Source organism: Hemitrygon akajei, chromosome 8, assembly GCF_048418815.1.
Source record: "Hemitrygon akajei chromosome 8, sHemAka1.3, whole genome shotgun sequence".
NCBI lineage: Eukaryota > Metazoa > Chordata > Chondrichthyes > Myliobatiformes > Dasyatidae > Hemitrygon > Hemitrygon akajei.
Window position 1 is genome coordinate 14,611,170 of NC_133131.1, and position 14,783 is coordinate 14,625,952.

General features: G+C 36.3%; 1 protein-coding gene across 9 annotated transcripts in view; it reads left to right on the forward strand.

Moving 5' to 3' along the window:
- Positions 1–13,454, forward strand: part of spata22 (spermatogenesis associated 22) — a 57,257-nt gene extending 43,803 nt beyond the window's left edge. For 4 of the 9 annotated variants that reach the window (XM_073053289.1, XM_073053287.1, XM_073053291.1 and 1 more), the window contains 2 exons: positions 3,024–3,121; positions 8,995–9,538. In XM_073053289.1, coding sequence (XP_072909390.1) covers positions 3,024–3,121; positions 8,995–9,186 — 290 coding nt within the window. In that variant the 3' untranslated portion in view covers positions 9,187–9,538. The other 5 variants (XM_073053290.1, XM_073053292.1, XM_073053293.1 and 2 more) reach the window with 5 other exon arrangements.
- Positions 13,455–14,783: the final 1,329 nt, after the last annotated feature.

A 14,783-nucleotide genomic window follows, 5' to 3' on the forward strand; every position in this document is an offset into this window, starting at 1 on the left:
ATAATAAATTTACCTTGTACTTTGAATTTTGAGATTAGGTCTTTTATGGCCTCTTGGTCATCATGAAACTGATGGTGATATAAAATGAAGATGGACTTCCTTTTCTCAGAAGGATGCTACATGCTTGCTCTCCATTAACAGATTCAAAGGCTTCTGAATCACCATGTATAGTGATTGTTGCTGCTCCCTTCATTTCTTTTGGAGTTGTCATGTAGTAAGCAGAAATTTACCATGATTCAGGGAATGACTGTTTGGCTTCTGGGGAGGAGAGAATTGAGGAATGTCCTGCTAATGACTTTTCCTATGACAGACATCAGTCCTCAGATGTTACTTCAAATGGATTGTCTCTTTTCTGAAGATGTTTGCAATTACAGCAGAAGCTAAGTTTTTCATGTCCAACAATGGTTTACAGATGAGAATAGTGTAACCTAAGTTAAATCTAAAGGATCATCTTGAATTATATCAGAGTTTGGTCTTAATGTTTTTGTTTTAAGTTTGCCTATAATGTTCTAGCTTCTAAATAATATTACTCTTGAGAATAATTATAAAAAGTCCAAACTACTCCAACTGGATGTAGTCACTTTATTAGGTGCCAATGACAATGAAGTAGAATATTCTTAAATAATAGTGAGTTAGTTTTCAAGCTGTCAAATCTCTTGGTGATTAAGGGACCTTTCTGTGTACAAATTGACTGCCACGTTTGCAAGAATATTTAACAACATTTGCAACAAGTAGTAAGCAATTAGTTGGTTGTGAAATATTTAGGACCACCTGAGGATTTGAAAGGTGTTAATTAAATACTGTGCAAATTTACTGCTTCTGTTTGTCCCTCCCTGTGTCTTGATTCTGGAGGAACCTTGGAAAAGAACAGTTCCCTGCAGTGCTGTTTCTCATAATGAATGCCATGTAATCTTATATCCTGTGTTAAGTTGTAGATCTGGTGGTGATTTTACTAGCAAGGATTTTACTTGATAGATTTTGCAAGGTTTCTGGTGATAATGAGGGCTTGCTGGTTCAGGACACATTGAGTGGATGGAGAATGTCAGTGGCATGGGGATTGGAAGAGACTAGTTGGGAAATTGTGAAGGCTGCATGTGTTGGGTCAGCAGATCAGTGGGTGGGCACAGGTAGGTCAAGAATGATGACTTTCAGAAGGTGTTTAGGGTCACTCCAGAGGAGGAATTATGTAAAAAGAATTAAATGGAACTTGCCCTGGGTGATTTCCAGTGTTGGCATGGACATCTGACACTAAAGGGAGCCTGTCCAAGGTGATTTACAGTGATGGTCTGGGACCTGCTCAGAAAGAACTTGTTAAAGTGATTTGGGTTGTATGAATTCACTGTTAAGGTTTCATGTGAGTGTACAGTGTAGGCAATTGTGATGCAATTAAAACAGAAAGTATGCCCGATATGTGTTCCATGTTGTTTAATGCATTGCAAATGTCAGGAACTTCCAAGTGTTGACCCAAAATGGAAAATCATGGAACATGTACAATACACATATCATTAAATCAAAATAATATTTTAAATTGACATTAGATTGCTTTATGAAAAAGCAAAAGGAAGGTGCAATCCAGTTTTTAAGCATATGTGTCCCTTGGGGCCGAAGTATCATCTAGGAAAGATTTCAGGTCAACCATTTAGTTTTGTGGTTAAATATCACACTACTAGGAGAGCTTATTTGGGACAGTAGATCATTATTTTGGAGCTGTGTGATCTGTGGGAATATTTCTTATTATTAGTTTGGTGCAAAGATCTAGGTCCAAAAAACCACCTACTCAATCTGTCCAAGGGAGAAGATTTTCAAAGACAATCATAACATACATCTGCCACTTTTGGTAGACAGCAAACCAGCTGCATGCCTTTGCCTGGACCACTCTACTCGTGAATGTGAAAATCACCCTGAAATACTTTGAGCACTTGGTTCCTCCAGCTGATATTGGCTGTTACTGTTCTGTATTGCACTTTGCAATACATTACTGAATTTGTTCATCACAGAGGCTTATTTCTTTGAAAGCAAGGAGTTTGTCTTTCTCTTTGAGAGCAGCATAAACACATGAGTTTGCCAAGGTTGATGTATCTCCAAACTGTGAGAAATTGAAAGTCAGCATATATTTGGTGCTAAGAATTCCAAATGTGAACCTGGAGCACTTTATCAACTGAAGGATAACTTGTGGATGAAAAATAGAAGAGAGGCAAGGAGTGATACGACCCTTCCGCCACTCCCCATACTGTGACTGCGGTATGTACCATCTAGAAAATGCACTGCAATTACTTAAATAGGCTTCTCTTACAGCACCTCCCAAATCTGCATTCACTTATCAAAAATGACTTGGCAGCAGGTGCATGCGTTTGCAACAATCTTTGTGTTACTTTCCAAATTATGTGCCATACTAATTTGGAAATATATCTCTGTTCCTTCATTGTCACTTGTTTTAAATACTGATACTCCATACTCAATAGCAACAATAGGAATACCTCCACCAGTTGGAATGCATCACTTCAAAAAAGGTGGCTCTCCACCACTAGTTTGAAGGAAATGAGAGATGGGCAATAATTGCTGCTTTGTTAGCGACACCAACATCCTGATGAATATTCTTGTGTGTGCTCTAGAGGCTGTGATAAAATTCACTCCATTATGTGAGAGCTGTCAGTTTCTCACTACAAAATCTGCCTCAGAAAATGCTGAGTCTTATGGCCAAATAATTTACCTTTGATTTCCAATGCTGAATAATCTGTTCTTCATATTGAGCACCTGTTTACCTATTTTATGCACTTCATTAATTCAAACAACTATAAATGGAATCAATATTTTCTACCCTGTCTTGTTTCTTGGGGTATAAGTACATCCCATTTTAACTTGTATGTTTATTACAAATGAAGATTTTAAATACATGTTGTTAGATATGGCTTCCTTGGAAGAAGCAATATCAATCATTAATGAATAAATTCAAAATGATTAACTAGTTTTTAGCATAGTAAATGTCTAATCATTTACATCTGAATAATCATTTCTGTTTATAGCTACTTTAGATTCTGCAGTCATAACTGGAGAACACGGTGCTAAAAATTTCCTTCTGAGAGATAGAAAAAATTCAGTTCCATGTGTGTTCTATGAAACAGTAAGTATAGCACCTTATAATTTTAAATTAATTAGAATGTGGAACGTGTTCATGATCATAAATAACTTCTGGTACATTAGTATCCAAGTGCTCCCAAATGTTTTCTACATCTGTACATCTCAAATGGTCTTAACCACAAAAAAGTAAAATAGTGGAACCACTGAATGCTTATGAAGTAAATCAGTTAAAGTAACTGAGGAACAGGAAGGATACGTAGATTAATAGGTTGACTCCTTTTTCAAAGTAGTGACATAGGGAAGGACATGTGAAGTAAGACAAACTAAATTGTATCCAAGGAAGAAAAAAAGCAAAGTAGTGATGTCAAAATAAAATTAAAATACAGGTAAAATAAGAGCAATGGGTATATTAGAAAAAAAGTGGGATTAGTAGAAATGTGGGAAGAAAAACTAAGGTGTTGCCTATAGAGTGGGAATTCCCAACCTTTTTTTTGCCATGGACCCCTACCATTAACTGCAGGATCTGTGGACCCCAGGTTGGGAACCCCTGCTATAGAGTGTTCACAATGAGAAAAAGAACGTATCTTGTGGCCTCAGTTTATAAGTGTCCTAGGGTGCTCCAAACAAGCACTATTAGACAAATAGTGAATGTAAGCCATTTAGGGAGAATATTGGTAATTCAGTAGTTTAGAACTGAGTAGAAAAAGCTACTTCTAGTACAGATACCAAGAAGTTAACCCCCTCACACCTAGTGGTAAATATTGAGGTGTGGTAATAGAGAGAAAAGTCGTAGTCATACTGGACTACGCTGATCAAAATGCCGATCCAAGCCAGTCCCATTTGCCAGCATTTGGCCTATAATCTTGTAAACCTTTCCAATCCATGTACTATAATGAGAATCTGCTTTATTATTAAAGAGATATGTCATGAAATTTGTTGTTTTGCTGCAGCAGTACTGTACAATGTACAGAAAATAGTATAAGTTACAATAAGAATGTATAAAAATAAATAAGCTTTATTCTGGATCAATCAAATAATCATCTTCATCCATAATTTTGTTGTGACTTTAAATAAAGGGAGTGGTGTGTGTTGAATGTGTAATTGCAATTTTTCAACTAGGCCACATGGTGGAGCATTCTACTGATGGAAAACTTGGAGTCATTATGCTTTCCATCCAAGTCAGGTAGATGGAGCTCATCAGCCTGGGGAGGCAGTCCATCTAAGAGAGGGAAAACTCTGATTTCAAACCTCCGCTGCCTTGCAGCCATACCCACTTATGGGAAAGGCTTCGGGAGTAAACCCTGAGGACAAATCTGGAGCTGGAGTCCCTAAGGCAGTCCGACGTTGTCTTCAACCTCGCTCTGGCAACTCCTGCGACGTCACTGGCACCAAGCTGTATCGGCCCTTGCCCTTCCCTTGGACAACATCGGTGGCATGGAGAGGGGAGGCTTGCTGCTTGGGCAACTGCTGGTCTTCCATACAACTTTTGCCCAGGCCTGCGCTCTGGAGAGGCTGAAGCAAGGCTTTCCAGGTGCAGATCCATGGTCTTGCGAGACTAACGGATGCCATCCACATCATAGAGCTACAGAGTCATAAAACAGCAGCACAGAAACAGGCCCTTTGGCCCATCTGGACTGTGCCAAACCATTAATCTGACTTGTTCCATCGACCCGCAGCTGGCCTAAAGCCCTCCAAACTTTTCTCATCTATATACCTATCCAAATTTCTCTTAAATGTTAAACTCAAAATCGCAAGCACCACTTGTGTAGGCAGCTCGTTCCACAATTTCACCACCCCGAGTGAAGAAACTCCCCCTCATGTTCCCCTTAGACATTTCACCTTTCATCCTTAACCCATGATTCTAGTTGTAGCCTCACCCAACTTAAGTGGAAAAACCTACTTTCATTTACCCTATCTATACCCTCATATTTTTTGAATTACTCTATTAAATCTCCCCTCAGTCTTTTATGTTATAGAAAATGAAGTGCTAACCATTCCCTATGACTCAGGTCCTCATACCCCGGCAACATCCTTGTAGATTTTCTCTGCATTCTTTGAATCTTTCCTGTAGGTAGGTCACCAAAGCTGCACACAATTCCGCAAATTAGGCTTCACCTATACAATTTCAGCTTAAGATTCCAACTGTTGTACTCAGTACGTTGATCTATGAAGGCCAGTGTGCCAAAAGCTTTCTTTACAACCCTATCTACCTATAATGCCACTTTCAAGTAATGATGGATCTGCATTCCCAGAATCCTCTGTTCTGCTGCATCCCTCAGTGCCATATCTCTCACCATGGTTGATCCTCCCAATGTGCAACACTTCGCACTCGTCTGCATTAAATTCCACCTGCCATTTCTCAGCCCATTTTTCCAGCTGGTCCAGATCATGGTGCAAGCTTTCAGTCTTCCTCGCTATCCCCTATATCCCAATCTTCAAATTTGTTGATTCAGTTTACCACATTATCATCAAGATCCTCGATATAGATGATAAACAACAACGGATCCAGCACCGATCCCTGCAGCACACCACTGGTTACAGGCCACCAGTCAGAGATGGCAACCATCTACAAACACTCTCTGGCTTCTTCTGCAAAGCCAATGTAGAATACAATTTACTACCTCATCTTGAATGCCAAACTAATGAACCTTCTTGACTAGCCTCTCATGGGGGACTTAGTCAAAGGCCTTGCTAAAGTACATGTAGATAACATCTACTGCCTTGTCTTCATCAGTATTCCTGGTGATGTCCTCGAAAAACTCTATAAAATTATGGATGAAAGTGATTGTTTCATTGATCCAAAATAAATAAAACTTATTTATTTTATATATTCTTATTGTAATGTAGTATTTTTGTGTTTTGCACTGTACTGCTGCAAAAATCCTTTTTTAAAAAATGTTAGATATTTCTTACTGCCTGTAACTTTGTTTGATTTACCATATTATTTTGATGATGAGGTTTGTTTTCATTGATGTAGGGAATAATGATAATGGGCTATAATTTTTTTTCTTAGCCATTTCCAGCATCAGATCCGCGAAGTTCCAGTCAGCAATTTTTCCAACTTAATACAACATTTCAAAGCTATGTAGAGTTTATATAATTTCAATAAATTCTGATCACTTCACTGATACCAGGAACTAACACAAACGTCCATTCATTGTCAAAATGAAATGGCCATTTGACTGTGCATTTTTTGCTTTAGCACCTTTTGTCCTTGAGAGAGTTGATTTATCAAGAGATATAATTAAATACTAACTTTATAAAAACCAATAAAAAAAAAAATTGAAGAGTTAATTTACTATTGTCTACATTTTCTCTGTAGTCAAGTATCAGTATGACAAATGATGCCAAGAAAAATCCATGCAGTATTATTAATTTACAAATGTTATAAATAATCAGGTAAATCCCTGATAATTGGGAGAGTAAACTCAGTAATGTCCTTTAAATCTAAATGAAAAAGTGTTTTTGTTTTACATATATGCAATTCTTCAACCAAACTGACATCAGATTATTGTAATCTGGTTATGCAGACCTGATACAGATTTTTGAAAACCATTTTTAAATTTCATTCTAGTTTATGTAAGAGGTGTGAAGAGATATTTCCTTATCAAAAAAGCATCTGTTGGGTAAAAGTTGTTGAAGCTTATTTGTGTTTTGTGTTGTTCTCTTTGTGTTGAGGGAAAAGAGAAAATGATGTTAAAAATAGTTCAAAAAGTAACTGACTTGGCATTAATAGTTGCTGAACATGTAAAAAACACCATAAAGCATAATGGCATGTAATATACCCAATGCCATTATTCTTTGTAGAATTTTAGTAGAGGCATTAACCCAGTGCCTTCATTAAAATACTATAAACAAAAATGTTATTAGAACATGTAAAGGGATTTTCAAGTAATATCTTTGACATTTACTAATAGTCTTGTTCATATATTATTAAAAATCTTCCAATGATGCATTTTTTTCCATAAATCTTACTTTCATTTATCACTAATTTAGATTCTGTTTTCTGTCGGCATTTACCATGGTAAATTAAGATGTCACCATTTCTCATTTCAATTTGCTATGTCATCAATCACAGTGCTGTTGTGAGCTCTGAACATTCAGTGATTCTGTTCAAGGAATTTCTGAAATTCACTCCTGACACAGTTGAAATCTTAAATTTATATAATCTTATTATCAGTTGACTCACCTTCATAATAAGAAAAATTATATGGTTTTTTCCCTTAACGAAAAAGGCATTTGTTCTTTTTCAGCTCACTTATCGATGATAAAGAATAGATAAAACAGGCAAAATCATAATGTTTCTTAGCATAATGAATTCTGATATTTCAATAAGCTTTAGCTTGTTCTATTTTGATTATAATTAATGAAAATGATTCCGGAAGAATACTTTTCACAACCATGGGACTAGATGCAATTTTGAAAAAAAAGAGAGTGATACCTGTTAAGTTGCTTTTTCTAAAGTTTAGTGCAATTGTAGTAATTGGCCTTGGTTCAGTAGCACAATCAGGTCTGCCACCTGCAATCACTGCACTCCCGACACACTTGATCTGGGCACAAAGGGCCAGTTTGCATGTAGGAGGCATTATGAAGTGACCAGTTCCTGAATGACTTCAAGTTCACAAGCTAACAGTGGAAACTCAGATCCTGAAATTCCTTTGATAGCTGTTATTACTGGCCTGTCTTGCCCCAGCTTTACCAGCTATCAAAGTCAGCAGTGTGTATAAATATTTCTCTTAACAATTTAAAATATGTAAAAACTATCACAATCATATAAAAAAGAAAATCAGTGAAAATAGCTAAAATGCTTTTAAATATCTAAAAATGAAGCAAATACATAATAACTTGACCATTTGTTTCATTGTTGGAGTGGAGAGCATGTTAAACACATACATTAAAGCAATGTAGCTGGGGACTTCCATAACCTCCTTGTCTCTCTGAGCACAGTCATCCTTAATGAAGATATTCAAATTCTACTTAACAGTTCTGTGGAGTTCATGATGATTCCATTCAAATTCTGTAGGCTCTTAGGTAGCAGTTGAGACCACTATAGCACCCACAGATAATGGTATAGGTTGGGAAGTAGTGGCAGATGGTTTGACTGGTGTTGTGGACCTCTTTCTATTTATGTTAGGCTTCTATGTGCCCTAATGAATGAACTGTGGCATCAAATAGTTTTTTCTCCATTTTGAGCAGTCATAGGCCAGGGAATCTTATGGGAGTCAGTAGGGATGTTGTACCTTTTCAGATTGACTTTCTGAATATTTTATCCCAACCCCTCCTGATCTCCTCCTTTGATTGAGCCTGGACTAGAGTGCCTCTCTCAGGAATCTGGTGTCAGGCATGTAAACAATGTGGCCTGCCTATCCATAGAGAAAACTGGGAGTATTTAGGACTTTGTTGCTGGGAACTTCGACCTGAGAGAGGACACTGACTTCAGTTTGATTATTCTGCTAGTAGATTTTAAGGATTTTGTCAAGAACTTTGGGATATCTCTCATGCACTCAGTTGCAGGAAGCTATGGGTCACAAGCATAGAGGATGTAGACCATGACTGTAGTGCTGGGTATGAAGTCTTGATCTTCAAGCACTCCTTTTCCACAGATGACTAAAGTCTGTAGGTACACTAATGACTTGAAGATATTAGAGTGGTCCACTTAAATTTTATGATATTGTATATTACCCTTAAAATTTGCATGATGGTTTAATCATTTTATAACTGGGTACTAACAACTTAATCAAAATTTTGTTTAACCTCAATTTACTTCCAAATAAATTCACACTTTAGAGTTATTTCTATTTTGACTTTTGGTTCTTTTGCTATTAACATTAATGCTAACATTAACTCAGTGCTTTCCCATTGAATGCTAATATGATGGTTAATATTGTCAAGTTTTGTATTTACTACTTTCAATAGGACCGCGACCTTCCAAGATTAATCAGAGGACAAATACACAGATGCATGGGCACCTATGACAAGAAAAGAAATCTTTTTAAATGTGTCTCTGTCAGGCCAACTACTGCTGTAGAACAGAAAACCTTCACTGAGTTTGTCAGTGTAGCAGATGCTGAGATGACACAGTTTGTTAAGGCTCTAAATGAAGTCTGAGTATGTTTCATAATGCATTTCTCTAACTTGGGAGACTTAAATGTTTGCAAAAAGAATATAGATTTCACAGTTTAAAAATCTTAATTTTAAAATTGCAACTGTAGATTGAATAAATATGTTGCGAGTAACCAGGCTCCATAGAGTGTTTAAACCTCTGTTTTGAAATTGAATTTATGTATACAGAACTATTTGTTTTTAGTGGATTTTAAGTGGTTGTTTGATTCCATTACAGGGCTCTTCAACAGAAATGTTGATTCAGTATGCTAGATGTGATGCCTCTTGTACACATCCAATCAACCTTAATTTAGAGACCTGTTACTTAAACAGAATACTATTTTTGTTGCTTGTATATTTCCAAAGCATTTGCTGAGGTGGTATACTTAGAGTATAATTTCAAAGATTTTATTCCATTAATTGAAAGTTTAAAGACATTGTTCAGAGAATCTAATAAATTTCAAGTTTTATCATCTAAATTTTGGAATGTTTTTCTGCTACATATATATGTATATGTAATACTCATACTTATAATATGTGCTGTTTCATGCCACAACTTGTGTTATTGACATTGCCAGATACTGTAAATAAGCTTCATATCTGAAGTGTATGATTATCACATAAGGGAATTAATCCTATGATATTATGATGTTTGGACTATTGAGCAATAATCATTATTCAGGCACAACTTTTTGTTTTATATATGTGTCCCATAAAAACATGTTCAAACAAAAACACCAGAACAAATTAAGCATTTTCAGATGTTCTACACATCTGGATCAATTTTGGATCATTTTCATTGAAACCTACTTTTCTGCTAAATTTATGAACCTTTGTTGTTATTAAACAAAGGCCTTCTGAGCTACAAAGTAATAATAGAAATAAGTAAATTCAGTATTTATGGTTCAACTTACTTGTTTTTAAACTTCAGATCAAGATCAACTAAAATTTTAAACTAACTGCTTTGTCTTGGGTTAAATGGCAATTACTTCCTTTGATTCCCAATATAAAGACTTAAGTAATTCTACTGGGATGACGAGAGACTCAAGTAGGAACGGGAATCTGGAATTTATTTAATCAATGTTGTATAGATAATCCAGATGATGGTGTGCTAACGTGTCCTTTGAGATCCATTGGTCATGAGAAAGTGAATTGTCAGGACAGGGCTAGGATTGGTGACATGTTGAACAAACTGTTTGGGTTGAGAGAAAAAAATGCAGCAATAATTATCTTTTGCATCATTCAAAATGAAACTGTTAAAATAGATTAGACTTGAAGTTTTGTAATTCTTCTGCATTATCAAAAGAAGAATGACCTGCGATTAGGTTATAATTCATGAATGGTAATTGGGGGAAATCATGCAGGAGATGATCACAATTCACAAGGCTTTTGAGTAGGATGGTTTTGAAAAATCTTTGATGCTTCCTAATAGTAGCAGTTTTCAGTATTTTCTTTGTAAGGATGAAGTTCTGCCTTTTTCCATAATAAACACAATCCCCAACTTATGCCATAGTATCTAAACCTACTAAATACCCTCAATCTTGATCAATAACTAATTTGGAGAAAAATGATCTCTCATATGCATATCCTCTATATATCCCCATTAAGGTAGCTAATCACCAAATGCATTTCTACCATTAATTTTTTACTATTCAGCTTTAAATATGCTCTAATGTAAAATTTAGATTGATGGTAGTCAGAACATGTGTTTTCAAAAAAATTACTGTAACCATGTGTTAAACCACGGTTGGTATTTTTTGTGTCTCTTGGATCATTGAATTGTTCTGCAATATAAATGGGACAGTTCTATTAAAGATGACACATTATGTTCAGATGTTAAATGCATATTATAACTCAGTTTAAATGAAACACATTTCTGGAAATGAGATGTGATTATGTACGTATGATTCAAATAATACAGACTCTGTAACATGATTTTATGTCATGCTTTCTCCATAATTGTACAACTTGCAGCATCTCTAGACTAGTGCTTCATGTTCAGCAATTCATTTCTCCAGAGAGGTATTATCAGTAATTTCTTTCACATAATTTTATGGTAAATCAGTCATGCATATGATGTGTTTCATTTAGTTTAAGATGATTTGCTCACTTTTTAGTGAAAGTTCATTATTATCTCTCAGATTTATTGACATTTTGGGGTCATTTCATCTGGTTTGATAATCGGTCAATACATTGCCCTTCTGTGAATGCCTAAAACAGTTTAAAATTCAAAAAGTAAATTAATTTAATCTGATAGTTTAAGCCTCAAACCTAGTTGAAATAATAGACATTGGATACTGACAGATTACTGAAAATAGATAACTTGTGTTATGATTGACATTATTTTTTGTTTGTGGTATCTTTTGAATTATGATATTGGTGCATTTGATCTATTTTTTCTCACAGTCACCCTGTATTCCCTAGTGTAATAGAGATTTTAGTTATTGAGATACAGCACAGAATAGCACCCTCTAGCCCCTTGAGCGGCGCCTCCCAGCAATCCCCCAATTTAACCCTACCCTAATCATGGGACAGTTTACAATGACCAATTAACTATGTCTTTGGACTGTGGGAGGAAGCTGGAGCACCTGGAGAAAACCCATGCGTTCATTAGGAGAACATACAAACTCCAGACAGGCAGCGGCTGGAATTGAACTCAGGTTGCTGGTACCATAAAGCACTGTGCTAACCATGACACTGGCGTGCATTTATTATTATTAGTAGTAAATAATTAACTGCGCATTGGCAGAATGAGAAATGTATTATGGTATTTAACAAAGTTATGTTTCAGCCACAGCCTAAAGAAACTTAGATTCATAATATAAGTAGAAAGTTTGTCCATTTAGTCATTTCCCCAATTATACTGGTACCCAAGAAGCCTTAATGACTGTCATCCAGTAACACTTAGATCCACTGTAATAAAGTGCTTTGAGAGGTTGGGGATGAAACATATCAATTCCTGCCTGAGGAATGACTTGGATCTGTTCCAATTTGCCTAATGTCACAACAATTCAGTAGTAGATGCCATTTCATTGACCCTTTACTCAACCCTGGAAAACCTGGACAGTGAAGGTGCGGGATGCTCTTTATTGACTACAGTTCTGTGACCCCTCAGAACTAATCAGTAAGCTCCAAGACCTAGGCCTCAATACTTCCTTGTAAAACCGCATCCTTGATTTCTTCACTTACAGACCTCAGTCAGTTCGATTGGCAACAACCTCTCCTCCACAATGTTCATCAATGCAAGTGCACCATAAGGCTGTGCACTTTGCCCCCTGTGCTTGCTTTATACTTATGACTGTGAGGCTCAGCTCCAATGCCATATTTAAGTTTGCTGATGATACCACTGTCATAGGCTGAATCAAAGGTGGTGATGAATCACCATATAGGAGGGAGATTGAAAATTTGGCTGAGTAGTGTCACGGTAACAACCACTCACTCATTGTCAGAAAGATCACAGAGCTGATTATTGACAACTGGAGGTCCATGGAGCCAATCCTCATTGGGGAACCAGAAGTGGAGAGAGTCAGCAACTTTAAATTTGTCAATGTTATAATTTCACAGAATCTGTCCTGGCCCTCGCATGTTACTGGCATAACAAAGGAAGCATAGCAGTGCCTCTACTTTCTAAGAAGTTGCAAAGATTCAGCATATCATCTAAAACTTTGACAGACTTCTACAGATGTGTAGAGAAGAGTATACTGATAGATTGCATATTGACCTGGTATGGAAACACCAATGCCCTTTTATAGAAAAGCCTACTAAGAGTAGTGGATACAGCCCAATCAGAGGTAAAGCCCTCCCCACCACTGAGCACATCTACAAGGAGCAGTGTCACAAGAAAGCAGCATTCTTCATCAAAGTCCCTTTCATCAAAGATCATCCAAGCCATGCTCTGTTCTCACTGCTGCGATCAGGAAGAAGATACAGAAACTTCGTGACCCATACCATGATATTCAGGAACAGTTATTACTCCTCATCCAGTAGGCTCTTGAACACTCAACTTCCCTCTCTCAAATACTGAACTACATCCATAACCTACAGATTCACTTTCAAGGACTCTTCACATCATGTTCTCAATATTTATTGCCTATTTATTTATTATCATTATTTTGGTTGGTTGTCTGTGTTGTATGTGTCTTTCATTACTTCTCTGGTGTTTCTTTGTATTTATCATGAATATCCATAAGAAAATGAATCTCAGGGTTGTATATGGTGACATATATGTCCTTTTATAATAAAGTTACTTTGAACTAGGAACTTTGCTGGAGCAGTCTGAGACTAATTCCATTGGCCAAGTCTTCCTCTTCATCCAAATTTTCCTCTTCATCAAATGCTTATCTATTCCAAAAAGCATCAAAGATCTCTGCCTTTTTTGTAACAAATAGTCCAAGCTGCAACAATCCTTCGAGTAATATCACTGGGACACAAAATGTGTCTTCACTCAAATATGTTAAATGTATCTTCAATTAGTGGCTTCATGTAACTGAAATTCAGGACAAGAAGACAATGTGTAACCAAGCAGCTATTTTTGCTTCATGTTTCCCAAAGTTTGACTTTCTCACTTAGTGTTAATTTTAAGTAAACAATTTCCCACAAGTTTGTTATCCCCATTCACTATCAAATACCTTCACAGTTTAAAAATATAGATTTAATTGCCTCTTAAATTATCCCGTTACAATAGGAACAGTTCATAAATTGCACATTTCTTCATATGGTTATGTTTCCCTATCTCTGACATCAACTTGTAAACATACTGTATATAATATAAATGCCTCTAATATTCTTTCATTCAATATTTGCCACATTCTCTATTTTTGAGTAAATTGAGATGTTGTTCCCTTTGTCTAAGTTCAGGAAATTATGTTCCCTGAAAGGAGAGTAGTTAATTTTCCACTGATATTTATTCATGGAATAACTTGAATGTACACCCATTTTACTTGTAAAGGATATTGGACCAGTAACAGAAATATAGAAAGTAGGAGTAGGTGTAGGCTATTTGGCTCTACGACCCTGCTTATCAATGGCTGTATCTCAGTTCTATCGTTTTGTTCTATACTCATACAAATTGGTACTATTTATCTCTTGAAATCTATTTACCTCTTGCTCAAGTACATGGCTTACGTACTTGTTGTTAATCATTAGAAGCTGGCATCCCTGTTTCATTAGACTTGACACTGCAGCTCGTTTGTAGGCTATTTGAGAAGAGTCAACAAATGGCATGATGCAGACATTTAGATAGATAGATAGATAGATAGATAGATACTTTATTCATCCCCATGGGGAAATTCAACTTTTTTCCAATGTCCCATACACTTGTTGTAGCAAAACTAATTACATACAATACTTAACTCAGTAAAAAATATGATATGCATCTACATCACTATCTCAAAAAGCATTAATAATAGCTTTTAAAAAGTTCTTAAGTCCTGGCGGTAGAATTGTAAAGCCTAATGGCATTGGGGAGTATTGACCTCTTCATCCTGTCTGAGGAGCATTGTATCGATAGTAACCTGTCGCTGAAACTGCTTCTCTGTCTCTGGATGGTGCTATGTAGAGGATGTTCAGAGTTATCCATAATTGACCGTAGCCTACTCAGCGCC